Consider the following 16220-nt stretch of genomic DNA (forward strand, 5'->3'; position numbering starts at 1 on the left):
GGCTGACTCATGTCAATGTATGACAAAAACCACTGCAATATTGTAAAGTAATTAGCCTCCAACTAATAAAAATAAATGGAAAAAAAAGACAAAAAAACCAAACCAAAACAAAACAAAAAACTAGGCTATAACAGGGGTACACTAGGGCAGGAATAGATAAGCAGACCACTGGACTGGAAGAGACACCAGAATGTAGGACTTAAAGCTTATGTAGAGACTCAGAAGATGACAAAGATGGCATACAAGCAAATCAGGGTTGAGTTATTCAGATCCAGAATGGATTCATTAGGACAATGAAAATGAAAACAACAATAACGAATTACTTTATGATCATCAAATTGTCAAAAATTAGGTATCTGACAATACTAGGTAATCATTAAGGAGGGAACTCCTACACTGCTGACTGGGGTAGACATTGGTACAACTGCTTTGGAAAGAAATTTATAGATACTGAGAAAATATTAAGATATGTGTCTCATATGATCCAGTAGTTTACCTCTGGACATACATCCTGGAGAAAGTCTTGAAAATACTTAAATATGAGATATGTAAGAATGTTCATTACAAGTCATGTATAGTAGTGGAAATGGAAAGTTGATCAACACAGGGATTAACAAATAAATTTTACATATGTACCCAACTGCATGCAGCAGAGAGAACTGAGTGAAGTAGGTCAGACAGAGGAGAATCTAAAAGAAATGATACAAATGAGCTTACTTACAAAACAGAAAGAGACTCATAGACTTAGAGAACAGATCTACGGTTGCCAGGGGGGAAGAATGAGGGGAGGGGATAATTACGGAGTTTGGGAACACTGCTATACTTAAAACGTGTACACACTGCTATACTTAAAATGGATAACCAACAAGGTCCTACTGTATAGCACAGGAAACTTTGCTCAATGTTATGTGGCAGCCTGGATTGGAGGGGAGTTTGGGGGAGAATGCATTCATGTATTTGTATGGCTGAGTCCCTTTGGTGTCTGCCTGAAACTATCATAATATTTTTAATCATCCATACTCTAATATAAAATAAAAAGTAGGAAAAAAGAATCAATCAATTGAATCTATTTGGATCTCCATAACCCAATGCTGAATGAAAAAAATCAAGGTGCATGATATATGTCATTATTTATGTAAAATTAATAAATACCAGAATAACTGTACATGTTGTTTATAGATACATCTGTATGAAGTAAAGGCATTTTTTAAGTGGCCAGAAAGGATATACAACTGCAGGATTATGGTTACCACTGAAGAAGGAAGATAGAGAATTTGGTTATTGAGGGATGTCTTTTTCTGCATCCATTGTATTTCATTTATTAAAAAGAAAAATGTCTGGTAAAGAGGTAATATTTGTGAAATTTGGGTGTTGGTAAGTGGAGGTCTTTGTTATATCATCCTCTATAATTTTCATGTGTATGGCATATTTGGTGCAAAAGACAAAAGAATATAAATGGAAGAGTCAATCGCAGCTGGAGTTTTAAGTGAAGACATGGGATAGAAAGAAGCAAACAAAAGAAAATGTGTATCATTGGCACTGAGGTTTGTGGCTTAAGCCTCACTTGGGAGAGCTGGTTTATTAGATTTGGAACCCTTCATCTTCATTGGTCTTGGTTGTTCCCAGAAGGCCTAAGAAATTTCTGAGTGCTTCCAAACATGTTTGCATTTTTAAAGCTTGAGTCTGGCAAATGGCTAAAGACTGGGGGAACTTGAGGGCAGTGGAAAGAGAAGATGTAGAATTTAGCTGGGTTGGAAGCAAGATGTCAGTTTTGATTTAGAATTAATAGGAAAATAAAATCAGGGAATATGTTGAAAGAGGAGCTCAAGAATGCATGCCTGGAAAAAAAGCCTTGGATGAGTGTTCTAAGCCAAATATTTTACCATGTGTCTGCGTTTTTTATTTCCAGAGAGGCTTAGATTGCTGTTACTTTTCCTTCTTTTAAAAAATATGTCTTAATAAAGTTTTTTTGAAACAAAGAAAAAACCTCCCAAACTTACATTATTCATTAAATATGTTTCACATACATAGTAAAAGACCCTCCAAAAATCATTGCTTAGGAAGAAATTTATTGATTCGATTTAAATTAAGCATTGCTACCATTGCAAAAGCAGTTGCTCTGAAAAAGTATTGAAAAATGTATCATGAGATTACATAGTTCAGTAACAATATCAATATTGATCACTTGAAGCAAAACTACTGCCAAATGTCATTGAAACTCATTTCATAATTTTTAATAATTTATGGAGCAAATGTGTATCACCTTAAAAATGTACCTGTGACATTTACAAATTCTTTCAAACACATTTATAAATACAGTAATAAAAATTCCTGAGCTCCCTTAGCTTATACCAGTGTTCCCCCAACTGACAACCTAAGTGGTATTTGACTAACATCCCCTAGATTTACTTAAAAAGTATTTTATCACATTCATAAAAGTACCTGCGTTTCAAGTTCATTGGTAAGTATAAGTTTTAGTGTGAACCTGATCATAAGACAAAATTGCTTAAGACTTGTATAGGTAGCAGGAGTAGGTGAGGTTATGGGCAAAAGAATTCCAATTTAAATATCAAGACCTCCAAAGTAGACTATGCTTTACAATATCAAGAATGGGTTTACTCTCATCTGTACTCTCCAGAAGGACAAAACTGTGAGAATCTGCTTCCCTAACGGGTAAGGTCCTGTTGGAGGTTTTTCAATAACCCCGTCTCCTATGTGCTGCGCTGGGCTTAGTCGCTCAGTCCTGTCCTACTCTTTGCGACCCCATGGACTGCAGCCGGCCGAGCTCCTCTGTCCATGGGATTCTCCAGGCCAGAATACTGGAGTGGATTGCCATGCCCTCCTCCAGGGGATCTTTCCAACCGAGGGGTTGAACCCAGGTCTCCCGTATTGCAGGCAGATTGTTTATTGTCTGAGTTACCAGGGAAGCCCAAGAATACTAGAGTGGGTAGCCTATCCCTTCTCCAGGGGATCTTCCTGACCCAGGAACTGAACCAGGTTCTCCTACATTGCAGACAAAGATTCTTTACCAGCTGAGCTACCAAGGAAGCCCCCATTTCCTATAGTCCTGCCCTATCTTCCAACTCCAAGACATCAAGATTTCTGCTAAATAAGTATTATATCTCACAGTCCCTCAAAATAGGGGAGATTTAGAATATGTAAATGTTGATTAGTCAGTTGTAGAGTTTGGTGGGGTTAAGGTTTCAGATATGGTTCTGGAAAGATGTGGCAACATATAATTTCTGTTTCCTTTTAGGAAAGCATGTCATTTTGGAAAATTAGCTACACAGTACTTCTCCAACTCATCATTATTATATGAACGCTATGTGTGGTGACTGACATTCCAATTTTTCCAGCTTCAAAGTAAACGTGTGTCCAATAATTAAAGGCAGATGGCACCAATGTAAGCATGGGGGAGTCAGTCTTTGACAGAAGCCAAGTTTTAGGGAATGATACTCATGTAAGAAATATCTTATTCCCTGTTAAGACATGGCATTAGAGAATTTAGGAGTCAGAGAAAAATTTATAAAGCAAACCCCACACCATCCCATAATTCTGCAACACAAGCATAAGCAGTAGGTAAAGATTTCTAGATCTGGATCCATTAAAAGATTGGCATTTTACACTTAATCCAATGAATTTGGTCAGAAGAGATGTTAGTAATACTGATGAATCATACTGTTCAAAAGCATTCCATTTTTCAAATGGCTTGATTTTTCCTTTATTTTATAATACTTAAATGAGCTTTTCTGATCTATCCCTGGGTTCTTGGTTCCATCTCATTTTATTTTTATTTTTAGCAGCTTCTTGTGTGAGGGATGGGGGTGAAAGAGGGAAATTATACTTTGCAATCATACAGAAGGGTAAAGAGAAAGGAGGAAAATTGTTTTGGTCTAATTTATATAAATAGTGTCTGGATTACAGATCCTTTTGCAGCAAAAATCCATCAAGAATATTGTTTCAGCCAGGCACGTGTTATTTTTTTCATTTACATATCAAATAAAAATAAATAGAGGAAGGGGAAGCAAGGAGAATAAACATTTATTGAGCCAGGCACTGAGCTGGGTATTTTCAATAACATGAGTAGAAATATAATGATAATATTATACTGGGATGATTTTGTTTGGCAAGCATCATTTTTGGCGTGGAGTAAAAAATGAAGATGTTCTGGTAATAGCAGTTAGCAGCATCTCCCATACCCTTGATATGGATTTAGCGATCCATGGTGTCCTCTCAAAATGGAAGGAGACAAATTAATAAATCCACGGGCAACAGAAAGCACAATGTGCAATAACTAAAGATTTACAGAACTAAAGATGCAAGATAAATCAGATGACTACAGTCTTCTATAATTTTTTAAGACTAAAAAAAAATAGACATTGTAATTAGTTCATGTAGATAAAAAAATCAAAACAAGGTTATTTCTGATATATGCCTGATTTTTCCCATACCATTGTATCTTTGATGGTTAAAATCAAATAAGGAAAAAATTTATTTCTAGGGGCTTTAGGGAAATCAGACTGTGAGAAATAGCCCCCTCATGGCCTTGAGTAACCATGTTGCAGTGACTCCTGGTTAGGGAAAAATCTGCATCTATAATTTTGTTGGCTTTTCACCTGGTGACTTACTATGTATTCTTTCTGACCCTTATTCATCAGTCAGTTTTTATAAAATGTAAAAATGGTTATTGAGAAAACCAAGCATAAATTTACAAACTGAGGAATTTAGGAGTAGAATTGTACAAAAAAGATCTTCATGACCCAGATAATCACGATGGTGTGATCACTCACCTAGAGCCAGACATCCTGGAATGTGAAGTCAAGTGGGCCTGAGAAAGCATCACTACGAACAAAGCTAGTGGAAGTGATGGAATTCCAGTTGAGCTATTTCAAACCCTGAAAGATGATGCTGTGAAAGTGCTGCACTCAATATGCCAGCAAATTTGGAAAACTCAGGAGTGGCCACAGGACCGGAAAATGTCAGTTCTCATTCCAATCCCAAAGAGAGGAAATGCCAAAGAATGCTCAAACTACTGCACAATTGCACTCATCTCACACACTAGTAAAGTAATGCTCAAAATTCTCCAAGCCAGGCTTCAGAAATATGTGAACTGTGAATTTCCAGATGTTCAAGCTGGTTTTAGAAAAGGCAGAGGAACCAGAGATCAAATTGCCAACATCTGATGGATCATTGAAAAAGCAAGAGAGTTCCAGAAACACATCTATTTCTGCTTTATTGACTATGCTAAAGCCTTTGACTGTGTGGATCACAATAAACTGTGGAAAATTCTGAAAGAGATGGGAATGCCAGACCACCTGACCTGTCTCTTGAGAAACGTGTATGCAGGTCAGGAAGCAACAGTTAGAACCGGACATGGAACAACAGACTGGTTCCAAATAGGAAAAGGAGTACGTCAAGGCTGTATATTGTCACCCTGCTTATTTAACTTATATGCAGAGTACATCATGAGAGACGCTGGGCTGGAGGAAGCACAAGCTGGAATCAAGATTGCCGGGAGAAATATCAATAACCTCAGATATGCAGATGACACCACCCTTATGGCAGAAAGTGAAGAGGAACTAAAAAATCTCTTGATGAAAGTGAAAGAGGAGAGTGAAAAAGCTGGCTTAAAGCTCAACATTCAGAAAACTAAGATCATGGCATCTGGTCCCATCACTTCATGGCAAATAGATGGGGAAACAGTGGAAACAGTGTCAGACTTTATTTTTTGGACTCCAGAATCACTGCAGATGGTGACTGCAGCCATGAAATTAAAAGATGCTTACTCCCTTGGACTGCAAGGAGATCCAACCAGTCCATCCTAAAGGAGATCAGTCCTGGGTGTTCCTTGGAAGGACTGATGCTGAAGCTGAAACTCCAATACTTAGGCCACTCATGCGAAGAGTTGACTCATTGGAAAAGACCCTGATGCTGGGAGGGGTTGGGGGCAGGAGGAGAAGGGGACGACAAGAGGATGAGATGGCTGGATGGCATCACCAACTCGATGGACATGAGTTTGAGTAAACTCCGGGAGTTGGTGATGGACAGGGAGGCCTGGCGTGCTGCAGTCCATGGAGTCGCAAAGAGTCGGAGACGACTGAGTGACTGAACTGAACTGAACTTATCTTCATGTAAAAAACAAAACAAGACCCCAGCAACTTGTAACAATCACTTCTAATTTCCTATGCAATGTTGAAGAATTTTGTTTGACATTTTTTAGGAAAAGAGAAAAAGCAGAGGTAGTGGTAGCTTTGAAAATATGGAACCTTTGGCTATCCCGTAGCTTTCACTTCAATATGGCTTTACAGAAGACACAGATCCCTAACAGCCAGTTCTAGGTTGCTTTGGTTTCTGCATGAGACATGAAAATTGTTTGAAATGACTTATCAAGCAGGAAAGCAAGCCTCATTATGCAAAAAATACCCCAGAAGTATCAAAGGTCACATGAAGCAAAGTCGAGGGGTTGACTCGACTTTTAAACAATTGTTGGACTGTACTTTAAACACTTACCCCAGATCAGCTGTACAATGGCTACTCATGCTACTTCTAAACAAAGATTAAGAAAAAAAATTAGCACATTCACGGTTTCAACAGAAAGATATGATTACATATTTTTTCAGTCTTGTTTTCCAGATACAGAAACAATCACATTGAAAGATATATGGATAGATTCTAACTCATGAAATAATTATTTTTCTTTGTAGTACACAGTGAGTTTCACTATAGTATTATATATCTCAATGTGTCATACAGTTTTTGAATCACATAAAACAATATAATATAAAATCATATAACAGTTAAAAAAGTCAGGATTCTCACATGGCAAATACATACCTATGCCACTGAATATAGTCAAAGTGGGAGATGTGACATCATTTCTAAACAATAAGCAGCTTTGAAGGAAGGACATTAGGATAAGAAGGGAAGTGGTTACTTTTAAAACTTCAAAATCATTTTATCAGGAATTTCATAAAACAAATTGTTGTTCAAGAGACTCTTTGCCATACAATTTTTCAATTTCCGGTAATAAACAAGATTTCCCCACCTCCTTAGGATACATGAAATTTGCATGGAAAAACTCAGATTAGATTTTGAACTGTATCCAGGTGAAGTGTGATTTGACCATAATATGAAACTACTGGTTTTTATATTACTACTTAAGAAGCTAAAGTTTTTAGAGTTGTTTTTTTCCTTTTTATCAGCAGCAGGTAAAAAGTTAAGTACCAGACTGTGGTTAAAGGTCTCTCTTTTCATTGACCACAACCACATAAACAGTGTATGTTTTCCCACTTTACACATCTCAGTGCTTCCTGACATGAAATTGGAGCGTAAATCAAAAGAATCAATGTGGACAAAACAGTCATGGGCATATGTACGTCTCTTAGCCATAAACTCAGAACACTGAATAGAGTCACTATGTCCAAAAAAATCCAAGTTTAACAGGTTACTTTTGGCATTCTGTGTAATCCTGAGATGCCCAGACATTTAGAAACATCCTATTTTTCTTTCTTTTTAAAAAATATTTTATTTTTATTTATTTGGCTGTGCCAGGTCTTAGCTGTGGCATGCAGGATTTCCAAGTGGCATACGGCTTAGTTGCCCTGCGGCATGTGGGATTTTAGTTCCCTGACCAGGGGTGGAACCCGGGCCCCCTGCATTGGAAGTGTTGAGTCCCAGCCACTGGACCACCAGGAAAGTCCTCCACACTCTATTTTTCTGTCTGTTTCCTTTTACTGAAATAGGTAACCATGTGAAGGTCTCAGAGCCAAAATCACCTTGAAATACACAAATCTAGGGAGAGAACTATTTGATTTGCAGGTGATATCTACACTGGTCATGAAGTAAGTCCAGGTCATACCTATAAATAAGAATTTCTGGTTAGGTTATAAGCTCTCAAGCAATCATTTTGCATTTTTAAGTTTCTGCTTAAGACCTCCACAACAGAGTCTTCATTGTAGCTTGGATTTATTAATGACCTTTGAACAAATGAATGAATGGATGAATTGAGCTAGAATCTCTAAGCCTGTGGCTCCATAAAAAAGGTAAGTTGTGACCTTCAACTTGGGCCTTGATATCTATATGGCCAATTTAATGTTTGACTCAGGCCAAAGTCATTGTTTATGAATAATTTAGTTTCTTGCAAATCCTATGGTTGCTACTGTACATAATGAACTCTCAGGAGAAATGGAAGCCCTAATTGAGAGCATTAAAAGCCTACAAGGTGGACAGCTAAGAAGAGGAGGAGCAAAGGATGTTAAATGAAATCGATGGGACTTGCAGGAGTAGACCTGTTTTTCTCTTCAGCATTGTTAAAGCCACACTGTCCACTGCTTCAGACTAAGGGATCATCAGCAGTATTTCCCTGCACTGTCCCTTGGCCATTTACTGAAACCCTGGATTTTACTCAGATCACGCACATCAAAGCCTGTTAGAGCCGGAAGGGGTCTTAGAAACATCTTAGGCCAAACCACTTATTTAACAGATGAGGGAGCTACTGATTAGCTTTTAAAGGACTTGCTAAGATCACACAGCCTGTTTACTGGCAACCAGAAATTGAGTGCTCAGCCCCCTACCTTAGCGACTACATTAACGATTCATGGGCTGAAAAGGCAGAAAAACAAATTGGTTCACTAGAGGCTTTCATCAATGACAAATCTACATCAGCAATCCTGCGGACCATAATTCGGAGGCTCTTAGGTCTTTTTGCACGTGTGCCAAGTTCCATGGTACACGCATTGCCCTTTTCGGGCCCTGGTATGCAATTCAAAGCCATTTAAAAGTGCATTAATGTGTTTTTAAATTGAGGGTCTCAAGTAACAGGGTGGCAGACTTATTCCAAAATCTTAGCCAGAGTCAATTTCTTATCAAAATAAGTTACACTATTCACATCAGCTGTGTGTTAATTCAATTAAACAATAAATTAAAATCTACTCAATGGTTGCTGATTGGACCTTAGACCATTTAATGATTCCCTTTCTGGCTTTTTCATTCATTTACTTAAAATGCGAAATTTACTGTCTAATCAATACACTTTTCTTGTGAAAAGAAAACTTCAAAAAAAAAAAAAGGCACTTTGTAAAATGTGTACAAATCTGATTCTTTCATATCTACTCTAAAGAGAATAAAATTATGACTGGCTGGATCACGTCTTTCTGCAAGTGATGGGCAGTGGCAGGCAGCCTGGAGAAAGTTGGGGGACAGACCTTCCCCAGCTAAGCTGCATGCTGGAGCTCAGGTGCCTCTGCTTGCTCATCAGATTCTCTCTTTCAGTTGGGTCACTACGGGATAGAGTCAAACTTCTTCATCTTGTACAGATGGTAAGGGATTGACCAACTCTGGACCAAACCAGCTGGGATTGGCCTTAGGCACTTAGGAGAATGGAGAGTCAGTTACAGGTCAGTGACGTGACTGATTATGACTTGTGCTCATCTGAGGTGACTTGTACCCATTTGCTAGAACTGACTAGAGAAGATTTTGCAGTTTGAGTTATAAGCTTCCATAAATCACCCACTGGCTATCGTATTTCCATGTGCTTTGTAGCTTGAAGTGTTTACTTATAAAAATATGACTTTTTATAAATCAGAGCTTGAGGCTTTTAACACCAACTGTGCAATGGTGGTTCATAATCCATAAGAAGATGACAACAACAACAGCAAAAAAAGCGCAAACCAGAATCAGCAGCCTAGTATAAGAAAAGCATTTTGTCCCTAAAAGTCAGAGCCTCTTTCAATGTCTTTTAAAAAAATCTCTGCTTCTCTCTATACACATATTTGCACATCATCTTAGACTATGATTCTATACCTACATAATTTGTAAAATGCATGTACAATATGTTAGGATTAGTTGGCATTGATGATTTAAGCCTGTGGCTGATTCGCGTTGATGTGTGGCAGAGGCCAACACAATATTATAGAGCAATTGTCCTCCAACTGAAAAAAAAAAAAAGAAAAAAAGTGAAACAAAATGGGCACATCACTGAAAAGGACATGTGTCTATGATAAAGGGCAATTACTGGTAACCTTAATTATGATACAAGGCATTGGTTAATCATCTTTGCTGGACACTATTGAGTGAATCATGGAATTAAGGATTCACAGCTTAAAAGGACATTATAGATTATTTGGCCTAGCATTTCATTCAGAGCAAACTGAGATCTAGAGAAGAGAGTTGAGCTAAGCTAACATAATTAGCACTAGAAGCTGGGTCTCCTGACTCTTAATCTGCACACTTCCACTCAACTAGAGGACTCCTTGATGGAAAATAGGCTAGACCATGGAAAAAAAACAAAAAACAAAAACGCAGTTCATTAAAGAGTGCTAAGTGACCGAGAATTACAGTCTTGGCTTTACTTAATGATTGACATAATCTACTTACTAACTGGTGTTTTTTTTAAAGAATTTAATTTGAGTCTTCAGCCATGACAGTTTTTCCCATATATGCCAAATTATACATCAAAAGACTATTTTTGAATTCTCATACTATCAGAGTGGTTCATGCGCATCTTGAGGAGGTGGGACTGTATTGAGAAAGATTTGGTCTGTGCTGGCTTTGAAGCGCCGAGTCTTTGGTCAATGCTTCTCAAGGTGGGATATATTCCCTGACCCTCTTAGAAGTTGTATGTGCTTTTGCAGATCATTCTCTTCCATTATGTGAATCCCAAACCATTAATAGATTTTTTTAAAATGATACCTTTTTATGACAGTATTGTTCACTGCAAGTCAAACAGACTCAACCTGTACTTTCCAGGAAAGAACTGCTCCAGGCACTAAAATCAGCTTTAGTGGAAATGATCTGCTAGGGCAATGCTTCTCAAACTTCACTGTGCACTTGAAACATCTGGGGATCTTAGCAAAATGCAGATTCTGGTGGATGGGGGTGGGGAGGGCAGAGATTCTGCATTTCCAAGCAGCGCCCATAGATGTGGGTATGGCTGGTCCTCAGACCTTATTTTGAGTAGCAAGGATCTAGGGGGCTGAATAAACTTGGACAATCTTCCCCAACAGCTCCCTCACTCTTAACTGGTTGTGTGTGTATTGGGAGAGTAGAGCCTCAGATATGTTACTTTTGCATTTCTGGGAGCTCTGGCAGTGTGTTCACTTTCACACATCAGCCAACCTTGGAGTCCTATTCCTGTCAACATGGACTTATTGGGCTGGAATATCTAACTCACAGAGGGAGCTCAGATTCTTTGTGTTCCAGTTTAAGAAGTAAACACACAAATGGGTTTGCCCAAGATTGCTCAGAAAAACAAAACCAGAACCCTCTCTCTAAGGCAGTATGTTAGGTGTTCCCACTCTCCTTTTTCATCTTTATAAATTTTCACCCAGAGAAGTGAAAATTTCATCTTTATGAATTTTTATCCAGAGAAGTAAAAATTTCACAGAGAAGTGAAAATTTTCACCCAGAGAAGAGCAGAACCCCCAGAGTGGCCCTAAATTACAAGAGAAGTAATTTTCAGTCTGTGGAGAGTCCTAAAACTCTAGTTTCTTGATTGCTGTTTAAAGTATCCTGGAGATAAAAAGAATCAGAAAAACTATACTACACTATGTTGGAAATCGAATTTTGTCATCCACTTCCTATTCCTCAATGGGTTTTGGCTTGGTATGGCATTTTATTCCACAAACAGGGACTGCATATATCACCGTGTACTGAAAATACTCATTATAACCTCATAGCAGAAAATACTGTACCTGCTGAATACGTAAATAGGCTGTACTGGGAAGATAGAAAATAGTTTTTTATTTTACTTAAGTGATAGAAAAATAGTCTTCAAAAATACATTGTTAAATTTATGGGTTTATATTAAAGTAGAATTTGTATATACAGTAAGGCAGTACTTCTGTTAGCATCCTGCTATGATTATATTTTAAATTAAAGTTAGTCTTTTGGGACTTTTTTTTCACTAACAGAAGACTAGGGTGTGTAATAAATTATCTATCATGCTGAAATAAAAGAGGAAAACATTTTAGAAGGATTCACCACATGAAACTCATTTGCCTCCTGTGTAAGAAAATTTCACTTTCTAAAACTTTATTCTCTAGAAGTTTCAGAATGAAATACAATTTAGGGGTAAAATCCATGCTTAATAAATTCAAACTATTTTAAGAAAAAACTGGAGGCATCCTGTTTACTTGCATATTGGCAATGTGTCATTAAGGTAATAGGAATGGATGTAAACAATTTGTCAGGTGTTCTAGAATGAAACTTTTTAAGTGCACTGTATTTGGTTAATCCTAATAAAATGAAAGAGGAGTGCAAAGGTTAAGCAACTGGTCTTCAAGAGTGGCTTTCATGGCATTTCTCTCCTATCTACCATCTTCCCATGGTAAATAATTTTGGCTGACTTATACCCTCTGTCACATACAAAACCATGAAGGCCTTTTAAATCAGAGAATATACCTATTGCCACTGTCTCTCAAGAATACTAGGCAATGTGCTTCTATATCATTGAACACATAATCTGATAAGTAATAGTAAAAAGGAAATCTACAAATCACACAAGATGGAACGATTTGTTCTGGAATCAGCTGTTGGAAAGAGGCAACTGGTTGGAAATACAGAGAATGAAGAGGGAATTGGGAGTTGGGTAGTGTCATTCTAACCCTGCTCTTGAGCCCTCTCTGCTAGAGTGCATTTCACGTACTCTGTAGTGTTCCCTGAAGGAAAATCACAGTTCAACCCATCCTTCCATAACTCTCACTGCAAGAGTGCACAAAACCTGTGGGACCCAGTCCCCAACCCAACTGGAGCCTGCAGTTGCCTGGGATTGCCGGGGAGACAGCCAGGTCGGCCTCGGCTGGATTCTATGGCAGGGCTGGCGGGGCCTCCTTGGCTGGTTCTTCTAACAGAGTCAGGTTTTGCACTTGAGGATCCGGCACCAACACCAGGATGTTGCTCTCCGTCACCCGGGACACCTTTGAGTACTCCTTGCTGGTTTCAGGGGCGCTGACCTTCTCGTTCTGTTTTGGGAACAGAGCCAGCACTCCATCTTGGCTGACCTTATGGATCTCCACATATTCCAAGGGTTTAGCGGAGATCAAGGGGGTTTTGTCTTGGGGCAGTGGCCACGCCGTGTCTTGGTCAGGCTTGGAACTGCAGCCTTCTGACTCCCTCTGCTTGGCTGCCTTTTCTTCCCCGCCAGTCTCAATGGTTTTCGAGGGCTTTAAAGCATGTTGGTCTGTTTGGTCCAGCAAAGTGGCTGTGGTACCTGCCATGCCCAGGGCCAGCTCACACACGTCAGCAATGTTGTGGTAAGAATATCTGGGGTTGTGCAGGCTGGGTGGCTGCGGGAAAGGCCATGTGGAAGATTTGGGTCCGTTGGCATGAAAATAGGGGATTTTGCCTTCCCTGCTCGTGCTCTGAGTGGCCTGGCGATATGTAAGGTTTGTTTCGGGATTCTCCAGTTTCTCAGGGCCCTCAGGAGTATGGAACTTGAAGGGATGGGCCTGAGGTTCATCACATTTTTCAGAAAAGAGAGAAGGGCTGTCACAGCTGCCCCGGCCAGAGTCACTGTCAGGATCCATGTGCATGGGCTTCACGCCTTGCTCCATGTGTTCTTTGGAGGGGCGTGGCATCAGCTGCTGGTCTTCACTGTCATCTACTTCTATGAACTCCATCAGCAAGTCCTCGCAGTCGGAAGTGGGAGGGAAGTCTTGACTTTCCAGAGCTCTCAGAAGTTCTTCGGACTTGCCCTTCTATTAAAACATAGACACAAGGCGAGAAGGCTGTGACATCTGCAATCAAAGTGAACGCCATCAGAACAAATTCCCTGGGGCTGACTTTTCACAATTTTGTGCTTTTGGCCTCACAGTGGCTGATGTCAAGTGACATAATGAGTAGGTAACTGCTTTTATATACCTCCATGTTAAGCTGAAGGTCAAATGGAAACTATTAATATGTACTTCAACCTGCAGAGAAATGTAAAATGTTTTAACCCCTCTTTTCATTTGAAACACTTAAATTTAATTCCCACTTGAATCTGTCTAAATGGGCTCTGGCAAATACCAGCTTCCCTGTACTGAGCCAGTGGTAGCTGAGCACTCAAACTGAGCAAAAATTGCAGTAAGATATTCTGTTACTATGGCCTTATGTAGAGAACACTCAAGTGAGAGCTTACACCAAAGTCTGATGAAGGAGGGGCTGGTGGAAGGTCACTCTTTTGTATTCATCAAATATTCACCCACTTTCTCAACTGATTATTTGTATAAAATGTTTATGACAGGGCTTATGAACAGATCTGATAAACCTAACAAGCATTCCTATGTGTGCTGATGTTTTCTTGGCTTTCTTTCATTGCCCTCTGACACTTCCTGACAGTAATTACCCTCATGCCTCTCACATCTTTCTGTGAACACCCCTGCTGAAGGGGAGGGACAACCAGCCATGGATGGCCAAGCTAGCCAGACTGCACTGATGGGGATGGTGTGCACATGCATAAAGATGACAATTACACAGCAGCAAGTCACAATACAGCCTCCACCTTAGCACTTACCTCCAGCAGATGAATATCAAATCCTTTTATTTTGGGCCCTGGAACTGGTGGGAGGATGCAGGTCATCATGCTATAAAATGATTCGTGAGATAAGATAAATGGTACATATTTTCACTTTGCAATTTTTGAAACATTAGCCTTATCTCCAAATGGCTGCTACATGGACTATGGTAGGTAGAAGTTAGGAGTTCTGAGGCTACATGAAACTACTAAATCAGTGGTGACAACAGTGAATAACTATAGAGTGTTAGGTGTTTGACAAAGAGTCGTGTCTGACTCTTTGCGACCCCATGGACTGTAGCCCGCCAGGTTCTTCTGTTCGTGGAATTCTCCAGGTAAGAATACTGGAGTGGGTAGCCACTCCCTTCTCCAGGGGATCTTCCCAACCGTGGGACTGAACCTGGGTCTCCTGCACTGCAGGCAGATTCTTCACCATCTGAGCCATAAAGGCCAACATTAAAATGAACTCTGGCTAGTTAACTCTGACTGATTCTGAAATGACTAGTGGGTTGTTTGCTGCTCTTGCCAGATTTTTACTATTTCACAACTGTCAGCCTCCATTTGATGGAAAGAACATCAGCTTCAAATGAGTCTATTCTACTTTTGCTAGCACTGGTAAAAGCTTTTTCATAGTGAACACACTGCCACTAATGGATAAAAAGAGGTGCTTGAATTATCTGCAGGTTTCCATCATTTCTGTATTGTCTTTTTTGGCCATTATCCCTGTGACAACCATGCCTGAAAAGAGGGTAGAGTGAAGTACCTATAGCCCTTCAAAGCCACTGCCCAGACCATAATCAAACAGATGACAGCAGAAAGGACGGCCACAAAGATCCACATGGTTGTATCCTTCACTGGGAAGTCTAAAAACAAACAACCAGAAAACTTTGATCACATACATCATTGTTTAAAACAAACAAAGAAATGAGACTTCTGAGCATAAGTCCCCTGCCCCTCTATACCCTTTTTGTTTTTTGTTTTTTTTTTTTTTTAATATTATTTTATTAGTTGGAGGCCAATCACTTTACAACATTTCAGTGGGTTTTGTCATACATTGACATGAATCAGCCATATAGTTACACGTATTCCCCATCCCGATCCCCCCTCCCACTTCCCTCCCCACCCGACTCCTCAGGGTCCTCCCAGTGCACCAGGCCCGAGCACCTGACTCATGTATCCCACCTTGTCTATACCCTTTTTGATTTGAACAGCAATCCAAACAGAGTAGCGTTAATGATGGATTTACTTTTTTCCCAATATTGTTACATTTTAATATGCAGCATATATTTTATAGTACTCTAAAATTTTCAAAGTGCTTTAAAATATTATTTTATGTGATACTAACAGAGGAAATCCATGAGGACATGATCAGTTACAGTAATAATAACAATAAGCTAACGTTATATTAAGTTCCTAGTAAAAGCCATATGGTATTAAGCTCTTTACATACATTGTTGTATGTAAAGATGAGGAACTGACACTCAAGGAGTGGTGGATTCAGAGGCCTGTGTGTATGTGAAGTCGCTCAGTCGTGTCTGACTCTTTGTGACCCCATGGACTATAGCCTACCAGGCTCCTCAGTCCATGGAATTTTCCAGGCAAGAGTACTGGAGTGGGTCACCATTTCCTTCTCCAGGGTATTCAGAGGCAGGTAGCCATAAAGTTGCCATCTGGGATTTGAACCCAGGTCTTCCGCTTCTAGACCCTGTGCTTTTATTTAGTAAGAGCT

General features: G+C 39.4%; 1 protein-coding gene across 5 annotated transcripts in view; it reads right to left on the reverse strand.

Annotated features, from left to right (window-relative positions):
• Positions 1-1252: 1252 nt before the first annotated feature.
• The window catches only part of PRLR (prolactin receptor), a 194183-nt gene continuing 179215 nt past the window's right edge, over positions 1253-16220 (reverse strand). For 4 of the 5 annotated variants that reach the window (XM_065905385.1, XM_065905384.1, XM_065905383.1 and 1 more), the window contains exons 8-10: positions 15255-15354; positions 14492-14561; positions 1253-13694 (exon numbers count right to left, since the gene is read on the reverse strand). In XM_065905385.1, the coding sequence (XP_065761457.1) occupies positions 12804-13694; positions 14492-14561; positions 15255-15354 (1061 nt within the window). In that variant the 3' untranslated portion in view covers positions 1253-12803. Of the gene's footprint in view, positions 13734-14491; positions 14562-15254; positions 15355-16220 lie in introns of all 5 variants that reach the window. The other variant, XM_065905386.1, reaches the window with a different exon arrangement.

Source organism: Muntiacus reevesi, chromosome 14, assembly GCF_963930625.1.
Source record: "Muntiacus reevesi chromosome 14, mMunRee1.1, whole genome shotgun sequence".
Classification (NCBI taxonomy): domain Eukaryota; kingdom Metazoa; phylum Chordata; class Mammalia; order Artiodactyla; family Cervidae; genus Muntiacus; species Muntiacus reevesi.